The sequence below is a fragment of the Eurosta solidaginis genome, chromosome 1 (assembly GCF_040869045.1).
Source record: "Eurosta solidaginis isolate ZX-2024a chromosome 1, ASM4086904v1, whole genome shotgun sequence".
In the NCBI taxonomy this organism is placed as follows: domain Eukaryota; kingdom Metazoa; phylum Arthropoda; class Insecta; order Diptera; family Tephritidae; genus Eurosta; species Eurosta solidaginis.
Genome location: NC_090319.1, coordinates 391,711,331 through 391,733,847, shown reverse-complemented (window position 1 = coordinate 391,733,847; position 22,517 = coordinate 391,711,331). Strand labels below are relative to the sequence as shown.

The 22,517-nt window shown below is 39.7% G+C and overlaps 2 protein-coding genes across 5 annotated transcripts in view; both read right to left on the bottom strand.

The window, feature by feature from the left end:
- LOC137238489 (acyl-CoA Delta-9 desaturase-like) overlaps positions 1 to 22,517 on the bottom strand; it is a 142,503-nt gene that overhangs the window by 1,228 nt on the left and 118,758 nt on the right. For all 4 annotated transcript variants that reach the window (XM_067763543.1, XM_067763545.1, XM_067763542.1 and 1 more), the window contains 2 exons: positions 379 to 715; positions 127 to 312 (listed from right to left, as the gene is read on the bottom strand). In XM_067763543.1, coding sequence (XP_067619644.1) covers positions 127 to 312; positions 379 to 715 — 523 coding nt within the window. The remainder of the gene's footprint in view (positions 1 to 126; positions 313 to 378; positions 716 to 22,517) is intronic.
- Positions 9,854 to 12,803, bottom strand: LOC137238485 (uncharacterized). The gene is made up of 2 exons (XM_067763536.1): positions 10,011 to 12,803; positions 9,854 to 9,946 (listed from the first exon to the last, which is right to left on the bottom strand). Exon 1 carries the CDS (start codon positions 12,765 to 12,767, stop codon positions 11,382 to 11,384), a length of 1,386 nt encoding a protein of 461 aa, XP_067619637.1. The 5' UTR covers positions 12,768 to 12,803; the 3' UTR covers positions 9,854 to 9,946; positions 10,011 to 11,381.

Here is a 22,517-nt window from a genome sequence, read left to right as displayed (position 1 = left end):
ATCTGTTAGTTATGCAAACTTAAATTATTTATTTATTACAATATAAGCATTTTATGCATTCTAATCGAACACTAATACATACATACTTATATGCATACATGCGTATAATTTAATATGTATACATACTTGTCGTAAGGATGACCTCCAAATTTATGTGCTGCACTATTCACAAGCCAAGTTGCATTCAGCGTGAAACACCAACGGAACATAGCAACAACAAACCATGCATTGAGAAAACTCTCATTCCAACCGAACATTGGAACCAAAGTTGGCAGCACGAAGCACAGAATCGGCATCAAAATCATGTAATACCTATAGAAAATTAAGAAGCATTGTGATTATTTCAATTTCATTTCATTGTCCACAGAATTTACTTACTCCTTCTGGAACATCAAAATTTTGTCGGCACGTAAATCGGACAAATCCATACCTTTGCCTTTAGCCTTCACTTGCGGATGTTTTTTACATAGGAGCCAACCGATATGAGAAAAGAAGAAACCACGTGTGGCATTGTGTGGATCAGCATCAGTTTCTGAATATTTATGATGCACACGATGATCCCGCGCCCAATGATAGGCAGCATCCTGGAAGGCAATTGTATTGAAAACCATCAATATAAGGCGCAAAGGCCATTTGGCTTTGTAGGAGCGATGAGCCCAAAGGCGATGTGCACCCGCAGTTATGCCCAATCCTCCAGTCAAATATAAGGAAAACGCTATTGACAGAAAAGAAAAATAAATATACTAGGCAAATTTTTAATTAGATATACACACATATATGCATGAGAAACATAAAAATTAAACTAAAGGCCCGGTTTTTCAGTGCGCAGCAGAATTTTATGTTATCGAACCAAGTGGTAAGGTTAAACTGAAAAACCGCGCTTAGGTCGCATTAAAAAATTTCCTGGAGTTATGGTGTTTTTACAAGGTTGCCGCCTATTTGTTGCCTTTTATTATATACAGTGCTGCTCAAAATTTTTTATATGGAAATGCGAATCACAACACATGTACAAAATTGTAAGTGCACTGAAACTTTTTTGTATTGAAAAACTATATTTAAAAAATTTCAAATGTTTGGGGTCGGAAAAAGTTGAATATCGTTAGCTTAATGTGAAAATGTGCTAAGTCACTTTTTACGAATTTTACAGGAGACGAAAAAAATTAATAACTTTTGAAATAACCTTCTTTTATCAAAACTGTGAATGAGGATACCTTAATTGCAATGCTTTTGGGTGTAGAAGCTTTGAAAAAGCAATTTTATGACTTAGCAAATTTCCGCACTCATAACAAATTTTTTCTCCTGACTTAGCACTTTTTACTCAATATGTTTTCCCATCACTCCTCACCTTTAATGATTGAAATAAAACACTAAAACTATATATTTCACAAAAAATACTATTTATTTGTCAAACTATTCTAACGGTTCTGATCTGGACTCTTGCCGGATGGTGCGCAGACAATAATTTATATTTAAATTCAAACCAATGCTGTGTTGTGTCTTATTCCAAAAAGACAACTGCCACATACTTTATCTACAAACTAAATACTAAATCTGCTAATCGTTGTCAAGAGAGTAAAGACTTGAGTGTAATTTTTAGCTCCAAACTCTCTTTTTCTAGTACCATTGACTTCGTTGTTTCAAAATTTGTTGCACTGTTTGGGTTCAGTAGACGTAACACCAGTGACTTTAAGGACCCTATGACGTCGAAGGCACTTTATATATCCTTGGTCAGAAGTCGTCTTTAATATTGCTCAATAACGTGGAATCCTTTCTATGAATATTATAAATAAAAAATAAATGTAAGGCGCGATAGCCTCCGAAGAGATCTAAGGCCGAGCTTCTCTTCCAATTTGCGTCATACTCCTCTTGATTTTCCCTACAAATTGGCCGGACGGGACCTACATGTTTTATGCCGACTCCGAAAGGCATCTGCAAGGCAGATGAGTTTTCACTGAGAGCTTTTCATGGCAGAAATACACCCGGAGCGCATGCCAAACACTGCCGAGGGGCGACCCCGCTTAGAAAATTGTCTTCTAATTGAAAAACCTTATTTCTAAAATTTTGATGTTGCTTTGCCCGGGGTGCGAACCCAGGGCATACGGTGTGATAGGCGGAGCACGCTACCATCATACCACGGTGGCCGCTCAATTCTATGAATATAACTCCTATAAAATTGAGAGAGTTCAAACATTTTTTACAAAAATTGCTTTACGTATGCTTCATTGGCCAGACGGCCTCCCATCATATGCAGGTGCAAATTGCTTGGTCTTCAGGCTTTGCATGACAGAACAACTTGAATCTCACTCATGCTTGCCTATAATGTAATAAACGTTAGCACGAATTGCTCTGATTTATCTAATTTGTTCATTCCATATATTCCAATGCGTGATCTTCGGCATAATAGATTACACAGGTCAACAAAAAAATTTTTTTTTTGTACATGGGTTTTGCCCTATATATTCGGATTCTATGTTCAATTCTATAAAAAAAAATGCAATTACGAATCAAAAATATTTGGTTTTGTAGAAGTTATAGCGATTTGAATATTTTGCATTTTTGCACCAGGCTAATGTAGGTCCTTTCGCGCTATTTCGGTCGATAGAGGGCGGCGGGTAGCTACCTGATGCAGCGATGCATCGAAAAAAGATCTACTTAAAGCACAACATACTCATCTAAAAAAAAAAACAAAAAATGTGGCTGAGAAACAGTAAAAAGGAGATAAAAGGTCCCAGATACACATGATTTTAGGTAGAATTGGCAATTCGTTAAGTACATATTAAGAAACTCATCGAAACTTTTACTTACGGATTGGTAGGCCTAGCAATAGAGCATGCCAGCTACCTGATAGCGTTTTTAAAAGTAAAATTTTTTTAAGACGCTGTAGTTTCTTGGGTCACTCGTTGTGGGCGACACTATGTTTTGTCGAGAAGTTGTAAACGAGCGGCTAATTCGTTTTGCTATATATGTGGCGAATGTATTAAAAGAAGACAAAAAAGTTTGATTTAACTAAAAACACAAGGATTTGCGAGACCTACCTAGCCTACTTCGGTCTACCTGTTAAAAACCAGGACAAAAAATGGGCTGCACATGTTTTTATGTAACTCTTGCAGAAGCATTCTGGAGCGTAAGTTTATTTTATCTTTTTTATTGTACTAACTGTTTCATATATATATACATATATCTACATATATATAATTGCATAATAACTGAAATTGTTATGAAATGCTTTACGTTTTATTATAGCTTGGTATAAGGGTGAGAAAAGAGCCATGCAGTTCGCAGTGCAGAGGATTTGGAGGGAACCGAGTAATCATGACACTGATTGCTATTTTTGTGTAGTGAAACCACTGAAAGCGAAACGTTTAAGGAAAACAATATATCCGGAACTACCATCGACATCCGCTCCAGTACCACATTCGGAACAAAATCCTGTACCTGATCCACCTCTGTTGGAAAAGCAACTATTCCCTCAAGGCAGCTTTCAAATACCGAGTTCATCTGCATCCGTACATTCCGATTTTGTTCCTCAATTTGAACCAGGAATATCACATCTCATCAACTCTAAAGATCTCAATGACTTATTAAGAGACTTAAATCTATCAAAAGACAAAGCAGAGTTATTAGCATCGCGGCTTAAAGAACGAAATTTACTTACTTCTGATGTTCGAAAATCTCGGCAAAGAAAGCGTCATGAAGAATTTTCTTGTTTCTACAGTAAGGAAGATGGACTCTGTTTTTGCTATGACGTGAAAGGTTTATTTGAAGCAATTGGTATTCCTTGTAATACAAATGAATGGCGCCTCTTTATCGACAGCTCAACAAAAAGTCTAAAAGCAGTTCTACTACACAATGGGAACAAATTTCCATCTATTCCACTGGCACATTCCATACATCTCAAAGAAAATTATGACAGTATTAAAATGCTATTAACTGCAATCAAATATACGGAATACAAGTGGGAAGTTATTGGAGACTTCAAGATGGTTTGTTTTTTTTACTGGAATGCAAGGTGGATATACCAAACATCTGTGTTTGTCTGTTATCTTTGTCTATGGGATAGCAGAAATGCCGCCCACTATCGCCAAAAACATTGGCCTGGACGTACTGAGTATGGAGTGGGAAGATTTATTATTAAACATGAAGCAATTGTCTATCCTAAAAATATATTGATGCCGCCATTGCATATTAAATTGGGCCGTATTAAACAATTTATGAAGGCTCTTAATATTCAGTCTAAATCTTTCAAATATTTGCAGACTTTTTTCCAAAGCTGTCAGAGGCGAAAATTAAAGCTGGAGTCTTTGTTGGCCCTCAAATAAAAAAAAATTATGAACTGCGATAATTTCCCGGACCTACTTAGCAATGAGGAGAAACTAGCGTGGAACAGTTTTAAGGCAGTAGTTCATGGCTTTCTTGGAAATCATAGGGATGAAAATTATGATGAACTGACAACTGGCATGATTAAAAAATTTTCCGCCATCGGAGGTAGAATATCGCTAAATATGCACATGTTACATTCACATCTGGATAAATTCAAAGATAATATGGGAGCTTATTCAGAAGAACACGGGGAGCGATTCCATCAAGATATAATGGAGTTTGAGAAACGCTACCAAGGCCAGTATACGGAAAGCATGATGGGGGGCTATATTTGGACGTTAATAAGAGAAAATGTTACCTAATATGGCAGGAAAAGCAGGAAAAAGCATTTTTAAACATTTAAACTGTATTCTAAAACTAAATTTATAAGAATAAATCTTAAATTGGTTTTTACTATACTAGAATAAATCAAATCTATGTCAAATTTTGATGAATTTTCATGTTTTTCCTTTTTCTCATTTTTTTCGAACAAAACTAAATCAAAAACATTTTTATGTTCATATTCTTATGTCTGGGTGCAAAAGCAATAAAAAAATATACGCACGACCCATGTACAAAAATGTTGTTGACCCAGTGTTATTTATCTAAATAACTAATAAAACGAATTATGCTATGAATGAACCTATAACTAGGACTATACATCTAGCAAATCGATTCAGTAGTATTCTTAATTTTAATAACAGCTTATATAAGTTTAAGCTTGAATTGTTTTCTATGTTTAACTAGTTTGTAACAAAGCATGTAGTTATCGACATGTAAGAATTAAAGTAGATTATGGTAAGCGCAAAGCATTTATCAAACACCAAAGGTATGTCTCAATTGGGTGAATCCAATTTCAAGGGGTTGTGTAGGCAACCCTCTCAAGGGGTTCCCAGCGCAATATATGGCTTCTCCAACCCAATTGCCAACCTCACCTACCCGTGGCGAATTCTGTTTCATTGACAGCCGAGGCTCTGGCGACCCCAACTTCCTCATGGAACTAGGGGGTGGGGAGGACGGGATGGCCTATAAGGTTTAATGTGGTCATATAAATCGTTCCGGAGATGGTCGGAGTAGTACGTTAATAGTGCTTTGTTACCGGAACGTACCGGATCTATATGCGGCAAAGGACCATCAACATCGGCCCAACGCCTTCGGGGAGTGTCTTTATCGTTAATACAACAACAACAAAGCATGTACTTTTAGACTGAATGAATTAAATAAGTAAATAAAATGCGCGCACAAAGAAATTACTAGTAATTCAGATTGATATTATTGACTGGTTGACTTAGCACATCTTTTTTGAACAGTTGACGACTTAGCACATTTACACATCATTGCAAACAGCACGTAAAAATTAAAATATTTTTTTCTTGTTATCGATGTATTTTGAATTCAGTTTTAAAACTGCATTAAAATACAATTCTTCAAAAAAAGTGACTAAGCACATTTTCACATTAAGCGATATTTGGTTTCATGTTACAAAATATTTGATTAAAATATTACGTCAATAGTTACGTCACCAACAGAGCCAATAAATTTAATTGTGACAGTGTTGTTACATTGACCTCTTGCCCCAAGTTTTGTGGGAGCATTATCTATATACATACTAGCAGACCCGTCACGCGTTGTTCTGCCGTTTGGTCTATCTGCATACATTTTAATAAGCTTTTTCGGTCTAACTCTGCTCCTGTTTATGCCATTTATTGTTCATGTCGAAAATTGGTCGGATATGGTGGAAAGTGGTATCAACGGATGCGCATAACTGCCAGTTATAAGAAACTAATTGCGAAATTTAACTCGTTCGAAATGTTCAAAAGTTATTTAAAAAAACAGGCGTTTTCGATGTCAGCTTAACACGGACTTTCCATCACCCAATTCACCAAGTTATTAAAACAAAACACTAAAAGAAAAGTTATATAATAAATGTATATGCTCACTTTGCATACTTTTTTCAAAAAATTAATAATGAACCATGAATTCAAATAAAATGACCCAAGGCGTTTCAAATTGTTTTCAAATTGTCCTCAAGTTGTAAAAAAAAACCAAAATACCAAAAAAAGGTGCCGATTTTTTTTTAAAATATTATATTGCGATTGGCTGAAAGAATAATCGAAATCAGTGATGCAAAATCCTTTAGTAGGTTTTAGGGGCATAAACAGTCCATTGAAATGATTCTACTTAAGTTGAGGATATATGTACGTATGAGAAGAGTTTGAAAAATCGCTTGGGATTACATTCAAACACCTGTTGTTTATTGCGAAATTATACAATAGCGTCTGAAAATTTAATTTTGATTTTCACACTTCATCTTTCAACACCCAAGTCTCCCGGTTTGACATTTCCTAAAGTTGGCGGCCCTATCCAAAACTAGTCCCTTGGAGTGAATTACATTGATTATAGCCTATCAACCAAGTTTAAATATCAACTACACGTTACGGCTCCTTTTACAAATGTGAATACGTAGGCACATATATTTACCAGGTGAGGCTTTGTCCTTCGCAAGAACACTCAAAGTGGTGAAGCAAAAGCTTTCCGAAGACAGTCGAACTAATGACCGTGTGTGCTACTACCCTAACGTAGTGGACATTCGAACTAGTCTGAAAACTGAAGCTACGCGGTCATCCATAATGAGCTTTTATATCATAAGACCGGAAAACAGCAGTAAACATCTTTCAACTTAAAATCGGTCGACTCTCATTCTAAAATATAGTTTTGATTTAAATTGAAATCAATGTTGTGAACACAAACGTCTGCAAACTTTGGTCTACATTTTAAAAATTTTATCCAGGGTCCTTGTAAAATTTTAATCATGCAGATGCGCCGAGGATTATACGATTTTCACCCATTACGCAATGACTTCCACTTAGATTGCTTATGATTTCGAAGGCGGCATCCTTGACCGAATAGTCACTCTCTAACGTTTCATGGCGTTTCTCTGGTGTAGCTCGGCAGCATAGCGCGACAAAAGCATCCGTTGGAAAGTCTTCGGGGCTACACCTTGAGCTTCTAGGAAAGTGAAGTCGACGAAGGTATGAGTTCGAAGTCGCAGTCCTATAGCTTCTGTACTGGCATATGGTGTGCGGGTCAGGAGGCGTGGGTGGTAGCGACTGGTTGTAGGGATTGCTACTGTTCGCACATCGGGAATTGTAGCTCTTAAAAACAGCCGAAAAACACTGGTGGCGCCCTGTGCTACGAGAGTCATGAGTATTAATAGACCATTAATGGCAACCGTAAGTCGCCTTTGTGCGTGACCGCCAAGGAGCCACAAATGATTTAAAGAAATTGTGTTCGCGACGATTATTAGGAGTTAACCCTAGGTGAAACTACGCTTTGCACGAGATATGCAGACAAAATGTGGCTATTTTATGTATCTCTATTTCTTTTCAGCAGACGCAGCAGTACCATTTCCAAAGACCGGGGTTAGGTTCGAAGCCTCTCTGGAGTAAGTGAACGAGGGACAATCCCTCCGCAAGGAGCTACTCCTGTACATTTTTGAACGGTCTGCGAGATCTTGCGGCAAAAACCCCGGATCGAAATGGCCAACACGTTGATTTCCTTAAATACATACAAACAAAACCTTTCCTAAATATTATTTTTTTAAATAGAAAAATCAAGCTTTTTAAAGTAAGAACACCGCCGCCGGTATATAATAGAGCCCACGCCGCCGCCGCCGATAAAGCGATCGGCGTAAACCTCTAGTACCCGGGTCCAAGTTTTGGCCTCAATCTCGGGACCATAGTCACCAATAGGTATGAAAACTACCCTGTACTAAAGCACTCATCAACAGCTTTCATTTGTTATCCATATTCTATAAACACATTCTAGGGGTACCCGCGTCCACGTTTTCGCTTATATTTCGAGACCCTAGCTACCCGCGGGTGCGAAAAAGACCCCGTATCAAAGTACTCATAAACAGCTTCCATTTGATACCCATATTGTACAAACATATCCCAGGATTGCCCAGGTCCACGTTTTGATCTCAAGACCCTAGCCAGAACGGGATAAAAATTATCCTATGTCTTGCTCCTGGTTCTAAGCTACCTCTCCACTAATTTTCAGTCAAATATGTTCATCCGTTCCTTCGTCTTCAATCACTCTTTATCTGTTAAAAAAAAGCGCATCAAAATCCGTTGCGTATTTTTAAAGGTTTAAGCATTCAAAGGTACATAGGGACAGAAAAAGCGACTTTGTTTTATACTATGTAGTGATGTACATCCATACATACCTATAAAAAACCTACGCCCGAAGTTAAATAACGCGGCGAATGCTATATATGTACGTATGTATGTGTCGCATCATGCTTCACTCAAAAGCAATTATCGCGCACAGTTCACAGCGAAGAACCACACACACGCATTTTTTGGTAAAAATTTTACTTTTGTTTAAATAATTTGGCTGATATAAGAAAGGAATCAAGTATTTTTTTGATGCATATCGAAGGTAAATATTTCAAAATTTTACTGAAAAGTAGAATTTTTTTATTATTTTATTTTATGTGTTATAGCTGTGTAAACAAAAATTTTATGTTTTTTACTACATTTTGGCAATTCGCCATGCCCCTATAATATATACCTTCAAATTATATTAACTGTACCATCTCACGTAGCTAAGCTTTCAAATGCAAAAAACCGTTTTAAAATCGTAGCATTCTGTGTGAAGTTATGTGCGTACATGGCATTTAGCGACTTTATTTTAAAAGATTTATATTTAATTATTTATTATATTTATTATTTATATATTTATATTTATTTATTTATAGATATCGCCGGAATTTGTGTTTCAATAATCATACCAAATGTGAATGTAGATTTCCACAAATTTTGCATTGGAAATTGAATTTTATAACTTTTGAAATGCTTAATTAGAGGGCTCCGCGTGGGTTGTTTTAAAATGCGGTTCAAATTTACATATATGTATATATTAGCAACAGAGATTACTGAGGTGCTAAAATGATAGGCATGGTTACTTTACGGTTCCTCCCACTTCCAGCCAAAAAATGTCTCATAAACAAGAAAAATAATATACCGAATTGAAATAAAAAGTCAAAGAAACTACCCCGTAAGGAGAATCTCTAGTTCAAAATAAGTGCATTTCTACTGCATTCTGAACCACTAATATTTCGCCATCTACCTCTTTTACATGTTTTCCACTGGCGAATTTAACATGGCGATGTCCTAGGCGGTGGAAATTGTCCCGCTGCTTTAACTTTCCACTAGTTCCTAACTACATATATATAAATTTCTACTTTGGTACCTTTTCAATATTTACGTACTGGTGGAATAGTGTTGAGAAAGGGGCATACTCATATGTAGCCGCAGCTCGTTAAAGCTAGTAGCTAGCTATTAACGAACTAATACTTATTTGGCACTCAAGGTCTAGTTCTGAACCAGAATTTTGTATCACTATCTACTGACTTCCCTCTTGGGGGTAATTAACTAATATCATATGAAGTTAGAATAGGCTCGTCGTGTTTTGGTAGACTTTTGCTTACATTCTTTGGTCATATGCCCCATTTATTACAGCTGTAGCGCCAGGTGTGAAATAAATAAACGTATTTTCAGTGATGATACAAATGCACTAAAATCTGCAAATTTATTCAGCGATTATTTACATACAAGGCTCACGTTTAATTTAATGAATAAACTTACACTTGTGTTTAGCTTAACACCCGAACGCTTAAAAGAGTACAATTTTAAGTTTCCTTGACTTATATATCGAAAAAGGCAACTAGCGGAACTATTCCTTTAAAATGAATTTAATATAACAAAATATATAGAAATTAGCGGAACTCGCTGTTTTGCCGCTATTGAACGTAAATATAAGTATCGTGTGAGAGCGCAGTAACTTGACAACGAATGAATGGGAATAGAAGTAAGCGAAAGGCCCAGCCGGTTTGCGATGACACTAACGCCGGCGTATTGTTTTACGGGCGCCGCAACATCCCCTCCTCCGTAAACTTTGAGCAGTTCTCTGTGCAAGGTTTACCCTTCACGTCCAATCTTGCGAGTTTTACAGCAGGTCGAGTGAGCAGCCCTACCTCGGTTTTCACTACAGCGCTTCGTACTTGCCCGTTTTTGGAAGCGTGAACATCGATTACCACCCCTTTTGGCCAAGTATTCCTCTTTAAGTTGTCATCTGCGATTATAACCACATCGCCCACTGCAATAGGTTGTGGTGTCTTTTGGAACCACTTAGTTCGTCTGGTTAAGCAGGGTAGATACTCACGGATCCATCTCTTCCAAAACTCATCTGAAATTTGACTGGATATTCTAAAATGTTTACCCAAATCTTTTACACATGGGCTATGCTCGTCCTTTTCTCGTATGCCGCTAGAATTGCCCAAGAGAAAATGATTTGGAGTTAGTGCCTCCATTTCGGGGTAATCCAAAGGTATGTAAGTCAATGGACGAGAATTCAAAGTATACTCGACGTCGGCCAAAGCTGCCCTGAGCACCTCTTCTCGAATATCCATTCGAATGTCCATCAAAATGGATTTGATTGATCGGACCATGCGCTCCCAGGCACCGCCCATATGAGGGGTTATAGGCGGAATGAAGTGCCATTTTATTTCAGGATGATGCCTCTCCAGCTCTCCGGATATCATGCGTTCCATTTCGTTTTGCAGTATACGGCTGGCCCCGCGAAAATTAGTTCCATTGTCCGACCATATGCACTTTGGTACACCACGGCGAGACATAAACTGTTTCAACACGAGCAGGAACGAATCTGTGGACAACGAGTTGCAAACCTCAATATGCACTGCTCTGATAGTCAAACAGGTAAACACAACCCCCCAGCGTTTCTCTCGTCGCCTGCCAATCACTATTTCCATGGGCCCAAAAAGGTCTACACCAGTATTTGTGAATGGCCTTTCGTACGCTGCAAATCTCTCTGGTGGAATATTTCCCATTTCCGGGAAAGCTGGTAGAGCTTTGCGGTTTCGGCATAGTTGACAATTCTTTGCCGTTTCTCTGACCAAGGCTCTCAAGCCCTGCACGTAGTACCGCTGTCTCATTTCATTAACCACAATTTCGTTGTGGTGATGATGAAACTTTCGGTGGTAAAATTCTGTTATGAGATATGAAAGGTACGTGTTGAACGGCGTCTATTCTTCCTTTTACCCTTAGGAGACCATATTCGTCCAAATACGGAGAGTCTTTAAAAATCGAACTAGTTTTTAGAACTGCTTTCCCTTTCCTGAGAAGGTGTATTTCCTCAGCGAACACTTCTTCTTGACAGCAACGAATTATGAAGCATTCAACACCGGCAATATCATTTATTTTGGGCAATGTGGCGAGTTTTGATAAATTTGTTCGCTTTGTGACTTTCTGAAGAAACATAAACACGTAGCTTTGTGCATTCCGCATTTTTTCCCATTTGCTAAACCGTTGCGGATCCACACTAATCAGTGACCATGATGATCTCACGGCCGTTTTTAAACCTACATGGCAGATCAGTTCTTTATCGTTATCATGATTATGGTTAACATCAGTGGGTGGCCAGTTCTTTTCTGCTTGATACAAAAACGACGGTCCGATATACCAACGCGCAGCTCCATTGAATTCTACGTCATGTTTAAATTTTGTACCTTCGTCGGCAACGTTATCCCCCGACGGTACCCATCTCCATTCGTCTACTCTGGAATTTTCCAATATCTCGCCAACGCGCACCGCCACAAACTGATGAAACTTTCTCGCATCTGATTTAATCCAGCACAAAACATTTTTTGAATCCGTCCAGAATACTCGTTTTTCGATGAAAATTGACAGCTCTTCAGAAATAAATTTTGAAAGTCGCAAACCAAGTATTGCGCCCATTAGTTCCAGTCTTGGAATAGATAAGGGCTTAAGCGGCGCCACTCGGGTCTTAGACGCAACCAAGCAGCAACTGACGATTGACCCTTTCTCTGCTCGGAGGTATACTACGGCCGCGTACGCGTCTACACTGGCATCGACAAAGGTATGTAGCTGGATTCGTTCACCACCACTTACTAATGGATCGCACCGAGGAACCCGGATCTTTGCGATTGCCGGCATGCATCGTAGCCACTTCCACCATTTATCTTGTTGCTCTATACGTACAGGCTCGTCCCATGAAACGCCTGATCGCCATACTTCTTGCATCAAAATCTTTGCAGAGATGATGTGGAAACCTAAAAGTCCTAAAGGGTCGAATACTGTCATTATGATACGTAACATTTGACGCTTTGTTGGTATATGGTTTTCATCATAAATTTGTTCAGGAAAATTTTCGAAGAATGTTAGAACGTCTTCTGCGGGTGACCACCACATACCAAGTACCTTTTCATGCCGAGAGAGTGGTTCTTCAATATACTTGTCATTCTGTGTGGACTGCCCTGTTATAGCCAATAAAACCTTCCTGGAGTTAGATTTCCAGCTTCGCATTTCAAACCCTCCCTCAGAGTGAATAAAACGTACTGTCTTGGCCAATTCGATAATCTCGTCTTCAGTTTCCACACTCTGAAGCCAATCATCTACGAAGGTGTTATCCAAGATCGCTTTAACAGCGCATGGGACCTGGGCTTCAAAGCGGGCAGCATTTTTATTCTTAACGTAGTTAGCTAGCGATGGAGAACAAGTTGCCCCAAATGTCATTGCTTGCATGACGTATTCGTTTGGTTGCTTGGATGTGTCACCTTCACGCCACAAAAACTTCTGAGCAGTCTGATCCTCCTGTCTAATGCGTATCTGGTGAAACATCTCACGGATATCACCGCACAATGCTATAGGCTTTTCGCGAAACCTGATGAGAATACCCAACAGCGACTTCATTAGGTCTGGGCCTTTTAAAAGGACAGAGTTTAAGGCGGTCTTTCCTACAGCAGCTGCTGCATCCCAAACTAACCTGGTTTTATTTTTGCGAGGGTTGGTGACAGTAAATATTGGTATATACCAAGATTTTGGACCGGCCAGAACTTCCCCATCGCGCAGTTTTCTGACATAGCCTTTCTCCTCATATTGTTTAATGGTATCTACTAGAAATGACTTCAAGTTTGGATTCTTTGCCATCCTCTTCTCGAGACACAGTAGCCGCCGCGTAGCCATGGGTTGGGACTCAGGCAAATGAATATAGTCATGCTTCCAAAGGAGACCAGTTTCCCATCGTTTATCACTCGGTAAATATTTCGTGGTTAAATCCATTATACGTTGCGAACGTTCGTCTTCCTTAGAAAGTAAAGTGGGTACTTCTTTTATACCAATTGATTCGACGGCATAGTGTGACTTAACTAGCTCCTCAATACTGCTATCAGAACTGTATGTACAAACATGCATTACGCGTTGGTGAAAGGTTCCGCCTACATAGTTACGCCCATAAACGGACCACCCTAGCTTACACTCTGCTGCTATTAAGTCGTCTCCATCCTGCTCGCGAATTTGTATTGGTACACCAAGCTTAATGTTATCGAGACCGATAAGAATGCGAGCTTGCGCTCCAATATATGGCTCCATTGGCAAATCCTTCAAATGATTTCTATGCGTTATAGCGCTGCCCTCGAGTGTTTGAATAGGTAGATTAAGACTAGTTACTGTTCGAACCCCCTTTATAAGGAACTTTCTTGAGGTTGGACTTCGAGCAGAAATATGCAGCGCAACGGACTTTGAGTTAGCTTCGTTTTGAGTAACCTCGCCGGTCCATTGAAGGCAGAGTTCTTCCTTAGGTCCGTCAAGGCCGAGTTGTGATGCCAACTCGTCTTCGATGAGAGTACATGCTGACCCTTCGTCAATAAAGGCATACGTATCTATTGAACCTAGTTTACCTTGAAGTGTAACTGCTATATAGCGGAATATGGCGCATTTTTTCTCCTTGGCATGAAACAAGACTGTTTGATTACGAGAAAGGTTATCCTTGGGCTCAGAAACTTGTAGTGGGCTAATGTTGCCATGAGGTGAGTGAAGGAGTATGTTATGCGGCATTTTGCAGCCATCAACAGTACACTTCCTTTTAGAATTACAGCGCCGTACGAAATGCCGTTTGAAACATCTTATACATAGTTTGTTTTCCCTAATAAATTTCCACCTCATATCTATACTCATTGCTTTAAATTCCCCGCAATCCGACAGGGTATGTGTCTTTGAACACCTAGGACAGTTTTCTACTTCGGAGCGTCTGAAGTCATGAAGCATAACCCTCTCTCTAGATGTTTTACGACGTCCTTTTCTTTCCTCACTAGCATAAAGTGACGCATTACTATGCTCGATAGGTGTAACTTGGCTAGCGCAGGTGGCAAGATTGAACAGCCATTCGTCAAATAGTGCTATATCAACTCGCGCGTGAGACATACGGTGTTTACCCCAATCCAACCTAAGGTCGCATGGAAGTCTGCTTATCAAATCATTCAGGAGCATAGAATCGTTCAGGTAATCCTCTAGACCAATGGCTTGCATTGTAGCTCGATAATTTTGCACGGCCAGGGCAAAGTTAACTAAGGTATTCAGATTTTCAGTTTTGACAACGGGTTGCTGTCTTAATTTCTTTTGAAGAGTCTGGTGGATAACGTCCGGACGCCCATACAACATGCGTAGTGTTTCTATGGCGTAGGATATAGTACTAGGCATCATTAACTTTCCCCTTACGGCGTCCAAAGCTGAACCCTTTAAACATTTTTGCAACCGAATTAAATTTTCTTGGTCTGTGAAGCCACACCTTATCGTCGACTGTTCAAAATTAGTTATGAAGAGCGGCCACTCTTCGGGGTTGCCAAAAGGTTGGCAGGTCCTTGGACATTACCTGACGTGCAGCTACGTGCGATGTAGATAAATTTATCTCTTCTAATGAGTTTCGTGAAAAGGGAAAGGTTGTATTGGCCACATTAAATGAAGTTGTGGGCGCTGTATAACTGCCAAAATTATTATTGGGTAATGCGTTTGGTACGCGCGTAGGAGTGAAATGGTGCGAAAGATGACCCTGAGTTATTGCGGCAGACGGCATTAGATGTGGAACAGATACATTGGTAAACGTAGTATTCGAAGAGGCCACATTATTTTGCAGTATGTGATTGCCGAAAGTTGTAGGATTTATTTGCGTACCCATTGTCGCAAATAAGTTGGCGTGTTGCGCCGTATCACGACTGTCACTAACCTGAGAATGAGCTACAGAGTAATTTTGCGTAGCTGGTTGGAAGTTGGCTCCGAATCTAAACGCGGTGGATGAGGAGGGTGCGTTAAAGTTTCGAGGCGCACCTTGCGTGCCGCGTGAGGCACTACTAAAAATATTGTTCTCTATGTCAAGAGTAGAAAACTGCGCACTAAGATTTTGCGCCCTATTGTCCGTGGTGGGTGCCGGGGGTGCCCAAGTCACTTGCGGACCTCTTTCCTTATTAGCATTATTACTTACGGCACGAGGAATTCTCGGTCGTTTTTGGGGTGGCGCCAGACGTAAGATACTAGAGCGTGTGCGAAGTGGTGACATATCAGGGTTGTTTAAATTCTGATTTGGCATAAAACTTGGAATAGTGTTACCTGTAGAAACTCGCGGCGTTGAAGCGGTGACCTGCTGGGAAGAACCTGGCTGTAAGTTATCTACCGTTGAAACATGTGCTTCTGTTGATATGTGTGCCTCTGGGGGCGCGCTGCCAGTTGCTGATGCTGGGGCGCCGGTCGAGGCGTTTATACCTGTTGACGCAGCCAATGTGGTAGAAGCAGCAGTATTGCGATTTTGCAAGGTTGCGCTAGGTAGTTCTGTTGCTTTAGCAGCCGCCAATTGTTCTTCGTCCGACATTTTCAGCCCAAGTTAAAGTTGAGGTTATGGTACCGCAGGAGCTCCGCTTACACAAATTGTATTGTGGCTGAACCGTGTCAATTGCAAACTTCTGTAGGCTTTTAAACAAAACTTCGCCGAAATTGCTCAATATATTGCCTAAACCAAAGTATTTTAGTTTTGTAGCGCCAGGTGTGAAATAAATAAACGTATTTTCAGTGATGATACAAATGCACTAAAATCTGCAAATTTATTCAGCTTAAACGAGTACAATTTAAAGTTTCCTTGACTTATATATCGAAAAAGGCAACTAGCGGAACTATTCCTTTAAAATGAATTTAATATAACAAAATATATAGAAATTAGCGGAACTCGCTGTTTTGCCGCTATTGAACGTAAATATAAGTATCGTGTGAGAGCGCAGTAACTTGACAACGAATGAATGGGAATAGAAGTAAGCGAAAGGCACAGCCGGTTTGCGATGACACTAACGCCGGCGTATTGTTTTACGGGCGCCGCAACAACAGCTCTGCGGTCATTTATATATTTTAATTTTAAAATTGTTTTTGTTTTTATCGGCCTATTGATAAATCATTCAAGGTTCGAATCGAGCTCAAGGCCAGAACAATAATTTTTTTCTAATGATAATTATTGTTATTTTTTAATTTTTCTAAATTTGAAAAATTGTATTTTGTTTTTGGAATAGTAAGTAGAAAATTTTTCAGACAACCTGCCATAGCTGCGCAGATAGATCCATTTCGAAGGGTGCTAAGCCTTCATCATCAGTGCGCTTTAGGCATGCTGCGCTAACCATTTAGCTATACAGCGGTGGTTTGTTTGACTGGCAAATTTGCTACTTCTATTCCTTTTTTACCAACTATATTTATTCAGTGTTGCGCCAACAAAAATCCAACATTATCAGTGATTTGCACCAGATGGCGCAACACTGAATAAATATAGTTGGTAAAAAAGGAATAGAAGTAGCACATTTGCCAGTCAAACAAACCACCGCTGTATAGCTAAATGGTTAGCGCAGCATGCCTAAAGCGTACTGATGATGAAGGCTTAGCACCCTTCGAAATGGATTTATCTGCGCAGCTATGGCAGGTTGTCTGAAAAATTTTCTACTTACTATTCCAAAAACAAAATACAATTTTTCAAATTTAGAAAAATTAAAAAATAACAATTATCATTAGAAAAAAATTATTGTTCTGGCCTTGAGCTCGATTCGAACCTTGAATATTTTAATTTTATTTAAGAATCAATTTTATTTACAAATTTTTTTCAGTGCTATACAGACCAATTCTAAACATTCTCGAGGAAAAGTTCCTCCAATTCTTTTCTCCTAGGGAGAAGAATAATTGGGGAATAGGAATTTCAAATTTTCGAACTCAGCTGTTTTGTGAATTGAAATTTCGTTGCGCATTTCTTATTTCGTTTCAAAAATTGAAAAGTTTATTGTTGCAAATTTGTTTGAAATTAAGAAATAAAATATAAACAATGCACAGTATTGCATTTCATGTGTTATTCACTGAAATGAGTAATGAATTTGTGCCACAGCAACATCAACAGAGGAGCATAAGAAGAAGAAGACGGCGGGATAACACAAATCCGCTGGAGTTGCCTGCTTTCATTCAGCAAAGCAATTTTCTGGCGGCCAAGTCGAGTTGAGTTCGCCTTTCGCCATATGCCAAAATCTATTTAAGCCTTCTTAAAAATTCTTACGCAATTTCTGGATGGCTGCATCAAATATACCAAGAGCTCTTCTGTTGCTTATGATATACTTTTCTACTAAAGTAAAGGCTTTTGTGGTTGTTGTTGTTGTTGTATTAACAGTGAGAATATTGTGGTAGAATGTACATTCATATTTTAGCACAAATTTGTACAAATAAGTGTTCTTTCTTAAAAGAACCAATTTCCTTTAACTATTTTGATGCATTCCCTTTAATTTAACAAGTAAAAAAATCCTAAGAAATGGCAGAGAAATCTCCCTCTCCCTCACATTCATAATACCTACTTTTCTCCCATAACCCGTTTCCGCTTTTTCGAACATTGTTCAGAATAGGAGGAAAGGGAGAAGTGAAAAAACTCACAAGGAATTTTTATTTAGAATACGAGGAATGGGAGAAGTGAAAAAACTCGCACGGAATTTTTGTTTAGAATCGGGCTGATAATGTTTTTGAATAACTTTTAGTTGTCAAATTGTTAGTGTAAATTTTTTTATCATACACAAGTGCCCATGATACAAAAAATGGAGGTAGTTCCATTTAGTTTGACGTTAGCCACTTGACTTTTGCGGGGACAATGACAATTGTTTAGTTGCAGTTTTATGGATGTTGTTGTGGCATGACTCCGTTATCCAAATTCTTCGAACATCTTTGCACTATAGCACCAAAGTTGACGATACTCGAAAAATGTAAAAAAAAAAGTTGTTCATTGGGAAAATTTTCACAGTTGTGTTTTGTTTCCCTTAATCTAGGATTTCGAGAGAAACTGAAAATCACGTTATAGCCAGAGTTGGGAATTATTCGAATATATTTTTATTTATTATTCCTGAATTTCACCAAATACAAGCTACCAGATTGAAAAATGTTACGAATTTTTCTAATTTTGATGGATTTCATATTAACGAACACGACTAAATTACTTTCATAGTTATTTTAAATAAAAAAGAAAAAAAACAATGAGCACCATGCCATGAGCACCATGCATTTAATACGAAATATCAACCTAGAAAAGAAGGTTTTCAATAAGTTTTTCGAGCTCCCGAAAATTGTTTTGGTGGAAGCAATATGGATCGAATTATGCAAAGCAAGGGAATATAGCCCGTAAGTTTGCTCAGAACATTTTGACAAAACATACACGTTTGTCAATTGCTTGCTGAAAGGAGGTCCTTATAAACCGACACCGCAATTTCTTGATAAATTGGCTACAGGTCCACATTTTTTATTTTTTTATTTATTGAATAACTCAAGCGTTGCGCTTTCGGAGGGAATTGTTAAACCATTTTTTAGGGAGAACATTACCCTGTAGCTCTGCAGGTTAGCCACTAGTTATGAGAGTGTTTTTGCCCGTTGTACCAGGGGTCACCTTGGGGCAGCCCCGCCTATACACATTCTGTGCCCTTTTTTTGACATAGATGTGCAGACTTTGGATGTATACTTTTTCTCAACATGCCTTGAGAAATATTCACTTCATATTCATTCAGGGGCATGATAATAGGGCCATGCTAGAACAACAGGATTTTTCGTGTATTTTATTCTGTCTAGGGGTCAAGCTGCCATAAAGATATGAGACATTAACCAATGTGTGAGTCATTATCCACTATTTTTCAATAAAATCGCATGTTTTACTGTATTCTCAATCGATATACATATATGCACATAAATCGTGCTAAAGCATAGTATTATTATCTCGCGTTTTCATCCTAAAGGAAATTTCCATCCCGAAAAACCATAATTTCGCCTTAAACAGTAACGGTGTGGCAACGCTTCTGGCAAAACAAACATTATGAAACTTCAAAAATCCCCAAATACGTAGAAAAATTTGAGTGGAACTAGCTTCTTTTTTGTATCATGCAAGTGCCTGAGCTTCATACGGGAGTGCTTTTTCTTGGCACTTTCATAAGAAATTCAAGCATTTTCATATGGTTCGAAATTATATGTGAGGGCATATGGGAGTGCTATTAAAATGTTTTTTATATTCAAAGTGTGAATTTGAATCTGTGCCTATGATTCAGGGCAAAACAAAAAGAAAAGTGTTACAAGTGTATAGGGCTTGAGCAGCTCCGATCACATTAGAGCGCAAAAACTAGGTAGGTAGGTAGGTTGAACTGGCCGGTCCATGAGGACCTCACATAGACTGATTGAGTCCGTAGTGTTACCAGAAGTTTGTTTTAACGACCAAACTGAAAAACCCTATCAAAAACCAGGACCTATGTTATAAAATAACTCCGTCCTCTTGGCAAATACTAGAAGCTTCCTAGGACTTAAGCCACTTGCTGCTTCTAGATCTGACAGCTGTATCACTCCTAATAGCTGGAGTCTTAGCCTGGCAAGTGCAGGGCACGAGCACAGAACGTGCTCGATCGTTTCCTCCTCCAACCCGCACTTCCTACATCTGCTATCACTGACCAAGCCTAGTTTAGAGGCATGTGACGCCAGAAGGCAGTGTCCAGTCAGAATACCCGTCATGAGTCTACAGTCCTCTCTTTTTAATGATAGGAGCAACTGAGTTAGTCTAAGGTTGTAAGACCTACACATAATCTTCGACACTTTACAGCCCCCCGCTTGAACCCACGCCTTTCCCGCTTGGTCGTTCATGTGCACCTCTCGCCTTCGCTTAATCTCGCCCAATCTAATTGGGACATCTACGGAGCAAGCTTCAAGGGATGCGCCCTTTTTAGCTAGTTCATCCGCTTTTTCATTCCCATCTATTCCCATATGCCCTGGCACCCAATATAGATGTATGCTTTTCCCTGTCCCGATTTTCTCCAGAGACTGCTTACACTCTAACACGCATTTAGATGCTGTGCTATGCGAGATTATTGCCTTAATTGCTGCTTGACTGTCAATATAAAAGTTAACACGGTTGCAGCTTAAGTTATTCTCTTCCAGGGTTTCTACTGCTTTGGTTACGGCTAATATTTCCGCTTGGAAAACGCTACAGTAATCCGGCAGCCTGTAGGATCTGCTTATCTCCGGATCAGCGCAGTATACCGCAGACCCTACTCCTTCCACTACTTTGGAACCATCGGTGTACACATGTATCGCCTCGTCCGCCATTTGCGCACCCTTGCGCCAACCATCCACTTCTATTGTGGCCTTAAGATCTCCCTCGAAGCGCAGATAGGGAATCATGTAGTCTGTTCGTCTTGTGATTGATGACGCTATACTACTATGGCCATATGGTCGGCGCTCAAGCTGCCCCGAAGCACCGAGCCTGGTTGCGGTCTTTAACGCTTTGTTCTTTGCTACCAGGTCTACAGGTGGGATGTGCAAAATGGCATACAGTGCAGCCGTCGGGGTTGTTTTCAGGGCTCCCGTAATGCTAAGCATCGATAGTCTGCATACCCCCTCTAATTTTTTAAGGTATGTTGTTTTTTGTGTGGCTTTCCACCAAAAAAGAACTCCATAGTATAGAATAGGGCTTACAATCGCTGTAAAAACCCAATGAGAAAGAGAGGGCGATAGGCCCCACGTACACCCAGCATTCTTTTACATGCGTAGAGTGCCGTTAAGTCCTTCTTGACCCTCTCTTCCACGTTGAGCTTCCATGACAGCTTACTGTCTAGGATGATTCCTAAATATTTTGTGCAAGGTTTCTCCTGTAAGGTCACCCCTCCTAACTTAGGCCTGGTCCAATTTGGGACCTTGTACCTCTTTGTAAACAAGACCATATCCGTCTTCTCCGCATTGACTTTCAACCCGACATTAGATGCCCAGGTATGAATATCGCGAAGCGCCCGATCCATCAAAGAACTAATCGTTGGAAGGCACTTTCCACTTATGACAATTGCAACGTCATCTGCGTAAGCCGTAAGTTTTACGGGTCCCTCATCGATTTGCCTGAGCAGTTGGTTGATGACCAGCGTCCACAGCAGAGGTGATAGCACCCCTCCCTGCGGCGTGCCCCTGTCCACTGATTTCGTGGCCTCGTACAATCCCCATTGTGATGTAATCTTTCTGCAATTTAACATGCAGCCGATCCATCTGATTAAGGCAGGATGTACTTTAATGTAATTAAGACCATCCATAATCGCCCATTTTGCAACATTATTGAAAGCCCCGGCAATGTCCAAGAAGACTCCTAGAGCATACTCCTTATATTCCAGGGATTTCTCTATGCTTATTACCACCCTATGCAATGCGGTGTCTACCGACTTGCCTTTGGTGTACGCATGCTGTGTTGTGGAGAGCAGCTTTTCATCCACGTTGGACTTTATGTACACATCTATCAGCCTCTCAAAGGTTTTGAGCAGAAATGATGTTAAGCTAATGGGTCTATAGTCGTTGGAATACATGTGACCGATCTTCCCCGCCTTTGGTAGAAAAGCTACACGAGCAGTTCTCCAAGAGTGCGGTACATGATTCAGTCGTATGCACCCATCGAATATTATTTTAAGCCATTCCACGACCGCCCTACTTGAGACTTGTAGCATGGCCGGGAATATACCATCTGGGCCCGGCGATTTAAACTTAGAAAACGTCTTCACTGCCCACTCGATCTTGGTATCGGTCACCAAGCCCGGCACTACTAGCTCCGTGATCGGAGTGTGAGTGATGTCTGCTGGCTCCTCTAAACCGTCTCCCGATGGGAAATGTGTATCGAGAAGCACCTCAAGGGATTCCTCACTATTACGTGACCATTCCCCGTTCTCTTTCTTTATTAGTCCCTGGACTATGTTTCCCTTTGCTAGGACTTTTTTGAACCGTGCT

What these genes read in the sequence shown, in the direction of transcription:
- LOC137238485 (XM_067763536.1), bottom strand. Translation starts at nt 12,767, where the DNA reads ATGCGAAGCTGGAAATCTAACTCCAGGAAGGTTTTATTGGCTATAACA.